The sequence below is a fragment of the Sinocyclocheilus rhinocerous genome, unplaced genomic scaffold, assembly GCF_001515625.1.
Source record: "Sinocyclocheilus rhinocerous isolate Xijiao unplaced genomic scaffold, SAMN03320098_v1.1 scaffold933, whole genome shotgun sequence".
Classification (NCBI taxonomy): domain Eukaryota; kingdom Metazoa; phylum Chordata; class Actinopteri; order Cypriniformes; family Cyprinidae; genus Sinocyclocheilus; species Sinocyclocheilus rhinocerous.
In genome coordinates, this window is record NW_015654506.1 from 70,675 (window position 1) to 86,829 (window position 16,155).

Sequence of the window (16,155 nt, forward strand, 5' to 3'; positions counted from 1 at the left end):
GATTTTTTTATAGAAATAAAAATCATTTAGTTCAGTAAAAGAACAGACACTACAATTAAAAACTGAACACGTCTGCTCAATGCAGCGTGCCGAACGACAGTCGCATCACAGATCAGATTTAATTTCTCCAGTGAGGAGTGATTCCAGCTGACTGACAAGAAGAGTGAGGTGAGACAGATAAGACGATCGCGGATAATTTAGTTTCGAAACGAGATGCAAAAGCGCCTGTTTGGCAATATTTTGGATTTTGAAAAGCCTGTTGACTTTTGCCTAGAATGTCTAATGTTTTCAAATGGAGAAAATAAATAAAGGACAGTCATATCAACTTCATTTTAAACTACAGTTTAAGTAGGTTGATAAGCTGTTTAATAGCTACAGAGTCAAGAATAATTCACTGGATAATGTTAATTCACTGAATAATATTCTCTGGAATATTGGAATATAACAAACAAAACATCGTATTTTATTGCATTTCTCAACTGGAATGTTATTTCAGAATTATTAATGTTTTTGTCCTTCTAGATTATGAAATGTCTGCTGACAGCGCAGTTTATCTATGTAGTTACACAGAACTATACTCAAACTGCGATCGCTCGCGGAGATGATAAATAATTAATTTCCATAGAGTTGTATTTATTTAGATGTTTATTAACGAAATTATGGTTATATAGTAAATGTTAATAAAATTTAGGGTGTTTTAAACAAGTGAATCTTGTTAAAAGTTACATGCGTTGGCCATGCTGGAGCATTTTCTGAGCATCAACCATATCAACCCGGTGAGTGAACAGCAATATGAAAGCGGCTTCACGAGACTAATGATGAGCAAATATACAACAGAGAGAGAGAACTAATTCAGCGCTTTTATTTCCAACATGCGCTCATTCATGGCTGTATTATTTAACTCATGCAAAGTTACGTCTTTATTGGGAGAGGATCTTGACGGATTATCTACGTGACTCCGACTTCACGAGACAAACGTTGAGTATAGACAGAGAGAGAATTCAGTTCAGTGCTTTTATTTACAACATGGGTTATTCATGGCTGCATATTATTTAATTCAGGTAAAGTTACGTCTTTATTGGGACAGGACTTGACAGATTATTTTACATGACTCCATGAGTTGGTCTCTATTTCTTAGAGCCAAGCTGCATGAACTACTTATCAGGCATTTATGTAATGCATCTAATTTGTGCATAAATGGCTGTTATGTTAAATAAAGTTTACTAACTACAGCAAATCAAGTACCTGCACCATGCCGTTGTTGTTGTCTCGTCTCCCCTCAGACGCGCTGCAATGGCGATCCTGTGCGCAATTCTCAAAACACCCACAAGAAGGCGGTGATTATCGGTGAATCCGATATTACAAAACCGATATCCGATTATGGTAAAATGCTTAAATATCTGGAAAAATATCGGTAAATCGATATATCGGTCGATCTCTAGTCTGTGGTATCTGAAAAAGCAAACTACATGGCACAGAGGTCAATAATTGTTGCCGTCATGTATAGCTTACATTGATTTTTGTACCTCAAGCCCTGAGGCAGATAAACACAGACCTTCACATTGAGATGTGGGACACAATGAATTCTGAGAAGTATTGCATCCCTATGCAGTCTCTGAATTATCCTCTCTCTCTTTTGGTCTCCAGTTTAAAGACCCACTCATCCTGTTGCTGCTGGCATCCGCTGTCATCAGTGTGTTGATGCGTCAGTTTGATGATGCCGTCAGTATCACCGTGGTAAGTTCCTGCTCACTCCCCTTGTCAGACATTTGATTTCCTTGAATTACTGGATTGGTCCATTAACACTCGTGCATCATTCTTTTTGCAGGCCATTATTATTGTTGTTACAGTTGCCTTTGTACAGGTAAATCCAACATACATTGATGAAATGACCTCATGTGACATTATCTGATGTGACATCAGTCATGTAAAGCGATAGACCTTAGAATCAATGCTAATGTCCAAATATTTTGGGGAACTTGAAGTCTCATAGATTAATGAGGTGTAGTGAGAGTGTAAGTGCGGAGGACATTTACTGTCAGCTCTGTTCTGCTTCATTTTAGGAATACCGCTCAGAAAAATCCCTGGAGGAGCTGGGGAAACTTGTGCCTCCAGAATGCCATTGGTGAGCATTATTGACAAAACTCGAAAGCACTTTTCCTTCTACAGCTCTGAAAACTTTAATAGATTTCTATGTCAAAAACAAATGGCTCTTAGAATTGGATCTGGCTTAACAAATAAATTACACAAACTCAATCCTACCTTTGGAAAAATGCATATACTACTATTCAAATTTTGTGGTCAGTAAGTTTTTTTTAAATGTGTTTAAAGTAAGTCTCTTATGCTCATCAAAGTTGTATTTATTTGCTTAAAAATACCAAATTTTCCCCTGATCCCCAATTTTTCAACAGTAGTGTATGTTCCAATAAAATCATTTATGGAACAAAAAATTAATTTATTTTTGATGCTGGTTAATACACACATACATTAGTGACGCATACATTTTTACCATCACATGAAGATCCCACCATATGTGCCTCATGCCAGTGTCACTGTCTGTAAAACACATTTTATTGGACTGTGATATTTATAATCTTCTGAGAAAACGGTTTTATTCCACTGAAATTCTTAGTGTTTATTAAAAAATGAATCTTAAACATCATATAGGTTTTTAGTTATATTATCTATAATTATATCTTGCCTTAAATAGATGAGGAAGCCTTTCTTTCTTTCTTTCTTTCTTTTTCTTTCCTTAACTACATTAATGATAAAAGATGTCAGGACAGTGGGTGTGAGGTCTTGACGTCTTAGGTGTATTTTCCAGAGCATTACTCTCACCAAATGCATAAAAGGCAGCCTTTCAGACGATATATGGAGAGAGTGAGAATGGGAGGTGTAATTTCCACTTCAAACACACAAAGTCTGGTATTTGCACTTCAAAACCGGGCCATGCCACAGCCTTGAGCCCTGTTCCCAAACACCTGTAGAACACCCTCAGCATGCACCACCATGTGTTATCCTGCTTTTTTCTGTCACTTCCTAATCGGGAACAAGTTTCCCACAACAAGCATTTTTTTTATTGCCAAGACTATTGGAGGTACATTAACAAAACTATCTGACCTCTGTCTAGCCCGCAGGGCACGGATCTCAAGGTCTGTCCGCACGACTTCACTGGTCTAATTTCAAACTGTTCAACAAGCAGTATCTCTGTTTCCCTCTTTCCAACTCTCCCTATGCTCTAGTGTTCGAGAAGGACGTCTGGAGCACCTTCTGGCACGAGAGCTTGTGCCTGGGGACACCGTATGTCTGTCAGTCGGTGAGAGAGTCCCAGCAGACCTGCGCCTGTTTGAGGTGTGAATGGATATAGACGCATAGTAACATCGCTCCTTTTTGCTTTCTCCTCTTCTATGCACATAGTGACTGCATTTATATGCACATCAATATTCTTGATCATTTGATCATATTTTGATTATGTAAGCATCACGTAGAACCATTACCTTACTAATGCCATAAGCAAACACTTTATTCAGAATATTCACTGTAACTGAATGTCCAAACAAAGGTATTTTTGGGTGTTATTAGAAGGCTCCAGAGTTGGACTTAAGTAAAAAATGATGTACATGTAAACTGTTACTATTACACTGTTGCAGTCAAAAACATCCTAGTACAATATGTGCTTAAAGACTTACCAGATTGCACAATCGAATGGCAGTTAGTGGTAGAAATGCTTGTGCCTGAAATAGCTGCAACGTTCTGATGGCCTGTAAGTGAAGCTGACCCTTCACTGCCCTGCAGGCGATGGATCTGTCAGTTGATGAGTCCAGTTTGACAGGAGAGACCACCCCCTGCACTAAGACCTCTGCCCCTCAGCCGGCTGCCACCAATGGCGATATCACGTCCCGCAGTAATATTGCCTTCATGGGTACACTTGTGCGCTGTGGGAAGGCCAAGGTACAGTTACATCTCATACTTCACTAGTCCTGCACCCCAATCTACCCCCCACAGAATTCCTTAGAGAATTCATACTTCAAATTGCCTTCATTCATAAAATTGTACATATTCCCCACTGCTTGCTTGTTTGTTTTATGTTTTCCTTTAGTATAACTGGATTTTGAAAGCATTTTAGATAAATGTTTAAATAAGGTAACATTTCACTGGTGCCCTGTGGGAAGGCCAAGGTACTATTACATGTTTGTAATTGCAATTTGATGAATCGGACCACAAGATACCACCAAAAATAACGTTAATAAATAAATAAAACTAAATGTTTGTGCATAGTTATTAGTGAGTTTTGATTTGTGTGAAATGTGCTGAAGTTTAACGTCAAGTCACAGTTTGTTTTTCTGATGTCCAAGCACAGAGATATTTAATTAATTTGTTGTTTTATTTTACATTTAGTGGGAAATAATTGAATATTGATGCATTATTTATTTTATTATATTAAAATAGTATTTATTTAGTGATTTAATTAATTTATTAATTCTCCCATAATTAGAAAATGTGAAAAAAAGTGATTCGAGATTCTGATTCAGACATTTCTATTTGTTTCTTTGGATAAGACAAATGAAATTTGCACACATTTTTAATAATTTTGCTTTTAAATTGTAGGGCATTGTCATAGGCACTGGAGAAAACTCTGAATTTGGTGAAGTTTTTAAGATGATGCAAGCAGAGGAGGTAATCAAGCATAAACCAAAGGGATTGACATTATAAAAAATTATAAAAAAACATCTTTGCTTCACATTTAATTTTTTTCTATTTGTTATTTAAACAGGCTCCTAAAACCCCATTACAGAAAAGCATGGATTTGCTGGGAAAACAGCTCTCCCTTTATTCCTTCGGGATAATCGGTAGACATCTTGTTAAGATTGTTCAATTAACATTCATTGCACTTTCATGAGTTTAGTGATGCATACCATCTCATTAAAAATGCAAACCCTAATTTCTGTTCTGTCATATCCTGTATTCGTTCTCTGTGTCGGCACTAATATATTTCCAATTTCAGGGGTGATCATGATGGTCGGATGGCTTCAGGGGAAGTACATTCTAGACATGTTCACCATAGGTGTCAGGTATGTCTTTAATCAGTGAGTCCAGCAAAGAGACAGATGTTACCGTGAGGCATGTGACTTGACACGTAGTGCAGGTTTTGGCTTTTTAAGTTTTGCATCATTGCTCTTCTCTTCAGCCTGGCTGTGGCAGCTATCCCAGAAGGCCTCCCCATTGTAGTGACAGTGACTTTGGCACTGGGAGTGATGAGGATGGTGAAGAAACGGGCGATCGTTAAGAAACTGCCTATAGTGGAGACACTGAGTATGTTCTACATTTGTTCTACATTTCTACATGACCCAGACTTTGCATTGAACATCATGTGGTGACCTTATGTAGTACGAAAAGTGTTTATTTTGCAAAAAGTAAACAAAAGTGTCTTTTAAGTCACTGAAATTTATTTATATTACGTTGTACTGCATTGGTGTGCATTAGTCTCTTGTGTTCTAATGGTTTCAAAGTACACTGTAGTGGCCAAAAACCACGTTTATTCATCCAAGTTTGAGGGCATTGCACGCAACCTGCCTGTATTGCTATCTGGCTAATTTGGCTACTATGAATAGTGACAAATATTTTTTTGCAAAATGCTAAATGACTTTCCTTCTAAAAGCTATTAAACATTTTTATTTTTCTATGCTAACGCTAGAGTGATTGCATTAAATGTTGCATGCGCTGCAAAAAAGTAATATCTTCCCAAGTATTTTTTTGTTTTCCAATTAAAAAAATTTAAACCTCCTTAAATTAAGATAGATTTACTTGAGATGCAAATTAAACATACAAAGTCTTGTTTTCTGAGAAATTAAACCAAATGAAGTAAGTTCATTTTTAAAACAAGAAGAAACATGTCAAAATGTCGGTGGCAAATAAAAACTTGTTTTCCTTTTGATTAAAGTCAATTTTTCTGACCCCATTGACAGATATTTGTTCTTGTTTTAATCATAAACTCACTTAATTGTGATCAGCAAGACTTCTTATCTTATGTGATTTTGCTTCTCAAGTAAGTGTGTCTTGATTTAAGAATCTTTAGACATTTGCGCTGGAAAACGACAAAAATTCATCACTATTGCAGTGTGATCAGAACAGTAAGAGTTATTTCTATGTTCTGGTGGTTGAGAGCATAGATATTGAAGCATTCAAGCCATTTGTAAAATACAATTTTTTTAATTAACAACTAATTGAGATCTATTGGAAGTTTTTTTTCCTTTGAACGTATTGTCAACGTATTTTCCATTGACGTATTGTCAAATTTTTTTCATAAATTTTCTTTACTTGTTCTTAAAAAGGTCTTATATAGTCCTAAATTTACATTCATAAAATGTAAAATTTTCATGCTATCTTTTACCCTATCAGAAAGAATGAATGTTTACAAAACACTGATCAGTTGAATACTGAAGGGAATGCCATAAATTATTTGTAATCTATTATCAAAGTACCTCTTGTCTAATGTTCAGACCAAGACCTTGTGCAGTTTCTTCCTGTTGGACAGCTCACAGAAGAACAAAAAAAGTCACTTTGGTTTTTTCTCCCCTCAGTGGCATTACATAATGAGTCATATGAGAATCAGTCAGCCCACAGAGTCAAATGACCAGCCACAGTCGCACTGAACATGCACTAATTTAATGCAGAGTAGACGCATTAAATCCGGTCCAAATGTTCTTGTGGGTGGCAGTAACATTTTAACATTTTTAAGAAATGTTTTATTGCTATGGTTAGAACCATTTTCAAATGTGATGAAATTAATGGCTCTTTACTAATTATGAAACAACACTTACGCCAAGCAGAGGAATAAAACCCTTGTGGCTACAGTATATTGTTAACGTGGTCACGACTAGGATTGTTTTGGCACAATTTGCAGAGGAGTTTTATCTACAAAACAATATTTGAATGTAGCTTCGTGTTTGACTAATTGCAGATAGTAATACAAGAATGCTAAGGGGCATTTATCCAGGACATCCAGGACTGAAACTGTTAAATAAATAAATGAAAATAGATTTAATTACTGATTTCATAACTTTTAGTTACATAAAATATAGTTTCAACTCCAAAATCTTATTAGGTGAGCCACATGTAAAGCTGTTACCACTCGAGGCTATACATTTACATTTTACCATAGTTAAGGGTGTATTTTAACTCCACAAAAATGTTGTTTGTGTTCATATGGGAAAATATCATTATGTAGGTGTCTTGTTTCAATCTTGTAATACTGGGCCTCATTTCCATTTTCTCTTGACGGATATGAATAATTTAATGGAACTCAGAATCTCTTGGTTGTGTGTATTAACCTCCCTCTCCTCCCTAGGCTGCTGTAATGTGATCTGCTCTGATAAGACAGGCACTCTCACTAAAAATGAGATGACAGTCACTCACCTGTTCACCTCTGATGGACAGCACGCTGAGGTAAGGGCCCTAAAACTTTCAGGAGGATAAAAGGAGAAAGGACGTGACGTGTGGCGTCCAATACTTGGAATTTGTGCTCTGAATTTAACCCATCCAAGTGCACACACACTGCAGTGAGTAGTGAACAAACACGCACTCGGAGCAGTGGGCAGCCAATGCTGCGGCGCCCGGGGAGCAGTTGGGGGTTCGGTGCCTTTTCAAAAGGTACCACCCTAGTAACAGCTTTTGTACCTTTTTTCTGAGAGTGTACATGACTAAAGTATCTGGACACCCAAACACTACACCCATATGTGCTTGTTGAGCACTGAATTTCTAAATTATTGGCATTAACAGGTAGTTAGTAATTCCTGCCAGCTCCCACTCTAGGAGGATTTTTCCGTTGCACTTTGGAACCTGAATGCAGCGATTTGCCCCCATTCAGATACATGAGCATAGGGTCAAACACTGATGGTGTCTATTTAGCAAGCGTGCATTAAATTGACCAAAAGTGAGTGTATATATATCTATATATATATATCTATATATATCTATATATATATATATATATATATCTCAGTTTTCCCAAACATAATAAGCAGTGCAACTGTTTTTAATAATAATAAGATAATGATAATAAGAATAAGAATAAGAAATAATAATAAGTAATGTTTCTCAAGCAGCAAATCAGCGTATTAGAATGATTTCTGAAGGATCATTTGGCGCTTAAGACTGGAGTACTAATGCTAAAAATTTTGCTTTACCATCACAGGAATGAATTCAATTTTCAAATACAGAAAATAGAAAACGTTGAACATTGAATCTGCTCTGTCAGGTGTCATTTGTCCTGAAACCAGCACTACATTAGAAATACGTCATCTTAAGTGTTAATAGCTGTGATGTTTCATGAGCCCTATGGATTTGAAGAGAAGCCTCTGGGTTTCTCTCTGAGGAACAGGAGGAATGTCTCAGAAGCCTGATGTTATCAGTGCGGAGTCCTGAATTCATTGCCGTGCCATCGGCCTGCTCTAATAAATCTTCAAAGCAGTCAGCTGAGGAGTAGATTGAGTCTCTCACTTTTTAAACTTACTAGGTCACTTCTCCCAAATCTATTACATCATGCTTTTTTATTTCACATCCCTGTGGGCTGCAAACAGCTCTGTCAAAAGTCATCTAGCGTCAGTGTTTGAGCCTTGTGTGTTTGTTAAAGTTTGTAATCTTTCCTCAAAATGTCATAACATCCTTGGAAAGAACTTCCCCTTTGGCTGACATCACCAAGACATCTTATTTTTCCACCCCTTACCTCCAAATACCTGCCGTAAATAGACCACATTTCATGAGTCAATCAATTTCTTCTAGAAAATAAAGTCCCATCCTACATTTATATCCTATTTAACTCATAAACATCGCGCTACTTAAGTTAAATGCCATTTCATGTTGACTTTAAGGTGTTAAGATCTCCTTGACCTGGTTTGGCTTCTTTTACAGGTCACTGGCGTTGGGTACAACAATTCTGGCGAGGTTTTGATGGATGGAGAGGTGGTGCATGGTTTCTCCAACACCTCCATCAGCAAGATTGTGGAGGTGAGTCTGAGCAGAGATTATAATGAAATGCAGAGCTGTTCGGGTGTCATTGTGTGACACATTTCTTTTGGTGTCTGAAATCCCGTAGGCTGGCTGTGTGTGCAATGATGCAGTAATCAGGAGCAACACCCTGATGGGCCGTCCTACCGAAGGCGCCCTCATCGCCCTGGCTATGAAGGTACAGTATGTTACCGTTCTGCATGGTATGCTGCTAATTGTTGTTCTTTTGTGATACTACATGCAAATACTGTATCATAACTAAACCCAAACAATGTGGTTGGACGTGCCTGGTGGCTCTGCCCACCTGTGCAAACAAGAGGCAGCAGCCTGTGGGAATGATGACTGCGTGGTACTGTCTGTCACCTTATGTCACCTCATTTTGGCAAACAGAGAGTGTTTGAATCGGTTCTGCTTGCTCATGCTAATTAAGATGAGCAGACAGGCTTTCACACCCCATAGAACAGGTTACTGTGGCAACAGCATCTCCCCTGAGGGTCCCGGTTGTGTTAACGTCTGGTACTCTAATAACATTTTCTCCACAGGGACGTTTACGTGGGGATTAAACTGAGAGAAATGTCATGCAAATCCAAGGATAAAAAGAACTAGATTTTTATGTTTTCTGAAGAAAATGTGGGTGGTTCTTGTCTGCGCAAAACTCACTGCCACAATACTGCTGTGTTTTACACAGAATTGCACAGGGCCAGTCCAAATGCATTTCAGAATAGTCACTTGCTGCAGGCACTGCTTAAAGGGATAGTTCACCCAAAAATGAAAACACTGTCATCATTTACTCACCTTCATGTCATTCAAAACTTGTGACTTTTTTTTCTGTGAAACACAAAAAAATATATTTTTAAGAATGTTGGTAACCAAACAGTTTTGGTTCCCATTGACTTTCAATGAGAACCAAAACAGTTTGTTTACTAACATTCTTCAGAATATCTTCTTTTATGTTTCCTAAAAAGAAAGTCTCTCATATAGGTTTGGAATGACAGGGTGTGAGTAAATGATGACAGCATTTTCATTTTTGGCTATCCTTGCTTCCGGGATTTCAGGGGTTTGTGGTTTGGCACGACAAAGACTTTGTTTTTCTTGATCTGACCTTGCCTTTCTTCATATGCTGATTTTTTTATCTATCCACTCTGTTTTATCAGAGTTATTTCATTGAGCCAGAACTGATAGGTCTCTTTGAGATTAGATTGGACTTTCTGTATTTTCTTTGAAGGATTCAAGTGAGCCGAGTATGTGACCACATGTTTTCTGTTCTTTATAGATGGGTTTGGAGGGGCTGCAGCAGGAGTTTGTGCGTCTGGAAGAAATTCCCTTCTCCTCAGAGCAGAAGTGGATGGCGGTCCGCGTCGTCCATCGCACCCAGCAGGTAACCTGGACCACATAGTAGAAAACACTTTGTAAATGTGAAGGAGTAGATGGTGCAAGGTACTGTAATTGGAGCTGAAAATTACTTGGCAGCAGCACAATAGTGCACGTTGAAATTCGCATTCACATCGCTGATCCTACTGATTCACATGCACCAAATGAACCCCCCTCAAAAATGTCTTGTCTTAAAATGGATAGAAAGCACCCAAATGCTTTCTCTCTTGGCTGGCTATTTATCACTACTCTCAGGCTCACACTGAGCTCTCTCAAAGAGCTCTCTCGAAATCTTAAGATCCAATCTGAGTGTCTAGCTTCTTTCAGTTTATGGGTGTCAGGGTGCACAAGTGTTTTTCAGTCCACTGGGAAACAAAACCCCTTAAATGTCGTCTAAAAAAAACTGGTCACTTTATTTATCAATAATATAGCCCTTTTGATTAGTATTGGGCAGTACTTGGTCAGAATAAGCTGTGAAGTTTTGCTGAGAGTCAAAAGACTCACTAATTATCTTTCCTTACTTCTGATTTAAATGACAGGACAAACCTGCCGTATTCTTTGTGAAGGGTGCCTATGAGCAGATCATCCGCTTCTGTACTTCCTACAACAGTAAAGGGGGCACTCTGCCTTTGACCCATCAGCAGAGAGAACTCTTCCAGCAGCAGAAGAGCTACATGGGCACTGCAGGTCTCAGAGGTACAGCACTTTCATTTCTCTAATAAATGTCATACATGATGTTGAAACAAAAGTCTTGAAACATTGTATCAGCTTATATATTACCTAAAAGCTAGGTATCCTAACGTAGTTAGGAGTTGCAGGAAGGCTGCATTACATTGAAAGAGGTGGAAATCACTCACTTTCCAGTGAAAATGATGTGTTAGAGTGATATGAGGACAAGAAACCCAGTTTTCTGCATTGAGATGGCCCTGTTCTTTATATACAGGTGTGATCAAAATTTTGCATACACTTTGCATTATCTGCAAAATGTTAATTATTTTACCAAAATGAGAGGAATCATACAAAATGCATGTTGTTGTTTTTTTATTTAGTACTGACCTGAATGAGATATTTCACATATAGTCTACAAGAGAAAATAATAGTCGAATTTATAAAGATTCAAAAGTTTACCCACAAATTCTTTGGTTTTCCAGCATGTATCCATCCAGTATTATTTGAACCCTTTTCGACAATGACTATATGATTTTGAGATCCATATTTCACACTGAGGACAACTGAGGGATTTTGTGGGAGCTGAAGGATTTTTCTGAAGAACAGCAGGTAGTTTAACTGTTCAGGATAAACAAGGGACTCATGAACAACTATCACTAAACAACAACAACAAAAAAACAGCTGTGGGTCATCCAAGTAACAACACAGTATTAAGAATCAAGCGTATGTAAACATTTGAACAGGTAATTTTTATAAATTCGACTATTGTTTTCTCTTGTGGACTGTATGTAAACGTCTTTTATGTGAAATATACATTTTGTATGATCCCTCTTATTTTGGTAAAATCATTAACATTTTGCAGATACTGCAAATTGTATGCAAAATTTTGACCACAACTGTATATAGCTATAAGTGGAATTTGGGCCAGTGTGATTTTGTAGACATGTAGGACAACATGTGTAGATGTCTAAACCTTCAAAGGGGTTGTTATAGCAAGTTCTCTTGTATTAAATAACAAATATATGGCTTGCTGTATTACCATTACAGGCGCACAATTAGCTGATTCAGCGGTTGTGGGTGGCATTATGGGTAGACATTGCTGGTCTTTCATGACACTTAAGTGTTGTGTGTTACCCCTGCCAGTACTTAATAATGTAGCTTATACTTTGTTGAAAGTTACTTCTAGCTTCTTTATGTAAAGCTCTGACGTCCTGCTTTTTTGCTACGAATTTTCTGACTCTGAATCTTCTACAGCTTATGCTACTCTTAAGAGCATTTCTGAAAATTTCTATACATAACATTCAGCTCATTTGGGTTCCCAGACTGGCTTAATGTCAAACAGCTTTCCTGCCATCATCAAATCACACATAACTTTGAAATGACACCCAGATGTTTTTCTGTCAGCTCTAATGGTGCCTCCTTAGTTGCCCCTGGCAAGTCTTTCCCAGCTTACAGCTGTCTGCATGTCATTTGGCTTGTTTTGATAAGATTATGTTGTCTCTGAGGACACAGAAAAAGTGCTTTCACATATTGACATTCCTCTCTGTTAGTTTCCTTTAATTAAAGGCATTTCATAAAGGACACAGTAATAATATTGAGATCAAGTAGATTTTGGCAGCAACTGATGATGTTGTCCTGTCCTCTGGCAGTGCTGGCGTTTGCTTCTGGATCTGAGATGGGCGCTCTTACCTTCCTGGGGCTGGTGGGCATCATCGACCCTCCCAGAGCGGGAGTGAAAGAGGCAGTGGCGACGCTGATCAGCTCTGGAGTGGCGGTGAAGATGATCACAGGGGATTCACAAGAGACTGCAGTGTCAATTGGTATGACTTTCAAGCTTGTTAACCCTTTTCTGTCACAGTGTGTGTCTCTCCATCTTGAACGATTTATATCATTTACAGACATTTTCAACTCTTAAACAACTCACATTTTAGGCCTGGAAAATAGTTGCTATTTTTTTACATATATAATATACATTAATGTTTAATGTCAAATCTAAAAATTAAAAATCTATTTTAAACTGTTTTCATGTAAATGAACATAAGGAAGAAATATATGTACTTTTTTTAGACACGGCAATGTAGTGATGCATAAAAAAAAAAGTAACTTTAATATATTATTAGTATAAATAATATTTGCTTGCCTATATTTTTACTAAAGCATTTTAATACATTGCAAATGGCTTTTGTGAGTAATAATCCGAACATGTTGTTGAATCAACAGTTTTGAATCAATTAATGGAACAAATGATTTTTGAAAATGAATCACTTTTAATACAAATTCTTTCTACTTAGTTTGAATAAGGGTTAGTATAGTTTACTGAAACAAAACAAAAATATTTTATTTCAACTAGTTAACAAAGCAATATTTATTGATTATCTAAAAACAAAAACTGAAATAAAAATTAAAAACTATATAGACACATTTACAAAAACCTTAAACAAATAAAGATGAATAAAACTTTAAAAATAAAATGAAAATAGGAAATATAAAAATAAAAACTATTTCAAAATATTAGTGCATACTATAATAGTATTTCAGTGATACTAAAATAACACTGGTTTGAAATGTATAAAAATAAAAAAATTCCTTTTATAAGTTTTTTACTTTTTAGTTTGGACATTAAACATTCTGAATCTACTTATTTTTAAATAAATGATTAAATTACTCGCATATATTTATTCTGTTGCCTCTCTTGACCACAGCAAGTCGACTGGGCCTCTATACCAAAGGTTCTCAATCTCTGTCCGGAGATGAAGTCGACCAGATGGACTTCCAGCATCTCTCTCAGATAGTGCTCAGGGTATGAACACGCTTTCATACACTCTAAGCGTCTTCTTTGCACTACTATCCAAAAGACTCACAGTTGGGGTTTGGACAGTTTTCAAGTCCACAAATGTTTTGTAGGCAGTCTTATAACTGTGGCATGCAAGAGGGTTATAGTACCTTTAATTTGAGTAATAGTAAAAACATAGTTTTAAATAGATTCATGCAGTAATTGAATTGTGAACACAAGACTTTTTCTCATTTGTATCTACCAGTGTGTAGAGCTGGTATGAGGAGTGGGTGCCATGAAATTAATTTGGAACTTGTCTCCACAGATAGTGGTATTCTACAGAGCCAGCCCTAGACACAAGTTAAAGATAGTTAAGGTGAGTGCAGCAAACTGATCATACTCCACATATACTCACATATACACATATACCGGTCATACTCCACATATAACCATATGTTTCTTAGCGTGCTCTTTCTGGTTTCAGTCCTTACAGAACGTCGGTGCCGTTGTCGCAATGACGGGAGACGGTGTCAATGACGCGGTGGCTCTGAAGGCAGCAGACATCGGTGTGGCAATGGGTCAGACTGGCACTGATGTCTGCAAAGAAGCAGCAGACATGATCCTGGTAGACGATGACTTTCAAACTATCCTGTAAGCATATGCTTTCTTGGGCTTTTTTGGCTTTATCAGACTTGTGAGGACTATTGATGTGCCGTCTACAGTGTTGGGCATTAACGCATTACTTAGTAACGCGTTACTGTAATTTGATTACTTTTTTAGTAACAGAGTAATTTAATGCGTTATAATTTTCAAAATAGTAATTAGAGTATAGTTACAAACCGAGGTCTCTATACGTTACTGCCGCGTTACATTGCTGACAGAATGCAGTGTTTTATAATCTAGAGATTGTTGTAGCACACGCACTGTCGAGTCAAGTGCCAGTGGATTCTGATGAGTCTACACATGTCCTCAAGCCTTTGTTTCTCAATCTAGGTCTGCTATTGAAGAAGGGAAGGGGATTTACAACAACATTAAGAACTTTGTGCGCTTTCAGCTGAGCACGTGAGTTGGCATGCTCCCATTATCAGAAATGGAAAAAGTTTTCTTTTTACATTTATATGTGGTGTATGTGAAACCAGATGGGTTGTGCTGTTTTTAGTTGTTCTGAAGATTTAGTCTAGAAGAGCTTAAAATTGAGTTTTCTAGGGATCTAGTGTCCTCAATTTCTTCTTCTTCTTTTTTTTTTTTCATTGTTTGTCATTTTTTTTCTGGTGGAGACTCATAGACAGAGGCAGTGATGTTGAAATCATGAAGTAAAACAACCCTAAATATCTAACAATGTGATTTTGAAATATTTTGTGGTGCTCCATAGTCACAAAAACTCATGGTTTTTATTTCTTTAGTTTTTATAGCTTTAGTTTGATTACTATGAATACACTACTGTTCAAAGTTTGGGGTTGGTAAGATCTTTCGGTCTCATGATCATCAAGGTTGTATTAATTTGATGAAAAATTCAGTGAAAATGGTAATATTGTGAAATATTATTACAATTATTTTGTTAATATATTTTAAAATGTAATTTATTCCTGTGATGATAAAAAAAGCTGAATTACATCAGCCATTACTTCAGTCTTTCTAGTCGTGTCATGTGATCCTTCAGACATCATTCTAATATGCTGATTTGCAGCTCAAGAATAATTACTTATTATCAATGTAGAAAACAGTTATGTTGCCTAATTTTTTTGTGGATTTTTGATTAATAAAAAAGATAAAATTGATTCATTTTATATTATTTCTACTTAATATATAAATATAAATATTTATATATGTTTAATAAGATACTCATCCAGGTTATAAATACTGTTGAGATGATCTCTTCCTTTAGGAGCATTGCTGCCCTCACCCTCATCTCCCTGGCAACGCTTATGAACTTCCCCAACCCTCTGAATGCCATGCAAATCCTTTGGATCAACATCATTATGGATGGGCCGCCAGCCCAGAGGTAATAAACTGATTACCAACAGATATATCACCGCAGTTGAATCAGGACTGCAATTTTAGTATAAGAACATTGAACATTGCTTATGTCAGAATAAGAATGAACTTACTTTTTTCCCTTAGTTTGGGAGTGGAGCCTGTCGACCGAGACGTGATCAGGAAACCTCCACGGAATGTTCGAGACAGCATCATCACGCGCAGTCTGATAGTGAAAATCTTAGTGTCGTCCTCCTTCATTGTTTGCGGCACATTGTTTGTGTTCTGGAGAGAGGTAGGCAATATTCGTCTGATGAGGACTTCCTGAACATTTGTGTTCTGCTTTGTTTTTCATTTGTGTT

General features: G+C 37.1%; 1 protein-coding gene across 5 annotated transcripts in view; it reads left to right on the top strand.

Annotated features, from left to right (window-relative positions):
* atp2c1 (ATPase secretory pathway Ca2+ transporting 1) overlaps positions 1-16,155 on the top strand; it is a 31,963-nt gene extending 15,808 nt beyond the window's left edge. For all 5 annotated transcript variants that reach the window (XM_016524078.1, XM_016524077.1, XM_016524081.1 and 2 more), the window contains exons 4-24: positions 1,648-1,737; positions 1,829-1,864; positions 2,064-2,125; positions 3,243-3,351; positions 3,796-3,951; positions 4,609-4,677; positions 4,775-4,850; positions 5,006-5,072; positions 5,189-5,313; positions 7,349-7,446; positions 8,911-9,006; positions 9,095-9,184; positions 10,280-10,384; positions 10,917-11,073; positions 12,696-12,866; positions 13,749-13,846; positions 14,145-14,195; positions 14,304-14,470; positions 14,813-14,881; positions 15,705-15,821; positions 15,941-16,155. In XM_016524078.1, coding sequence (XP_016379564.1) covers positions 1,648-1,737; positions 1,829-1,864; positions 2,064-2,125; positions 3,243-3,351; positions 3,796-3,951; positions 4,609-4,677; positions 4,775-4,850; positions 5,006-5,072; positions 5,189-5,313; positions 7,349-7,446; positions 8,911-9,006; positions 9,095-9,184; positions 10,280-10,384; positions 10,917-11,073; positions 12,696-12,866; positions 13,749-13,846; positions 14,145-14,195; positions 14,304-14,470; positions 14,813-14,881; positions 15,705-15,821; positions 15,941-16,121 — 2,190 coding nt within the window. In that variant the 3' untranslated portion in view covers positions 16,122-16,155. The remainder of the gene's footprint in view (positions 1-1,647; positions 1,738-1,828; positions 1,865-2,063; positions 2,126-3,242; positions 3,352-3,795; positions 3,952-4,608; positions 4,678-4,774; positions 4,851-5,005; positions 5,073-5,188; positions 5,314-7,348; positions 7,447-8,910; positions 9,007-9,094; positions 9,185-10,279; positions 10,385-10,916; positions 11,074-12,695; positions 12,867-13,748; positions 13,847-14,144; positions 14,196-14,303; positions 14,471-14,812; positions 14,882-15,704; positions 15,822-15,940) is intronic.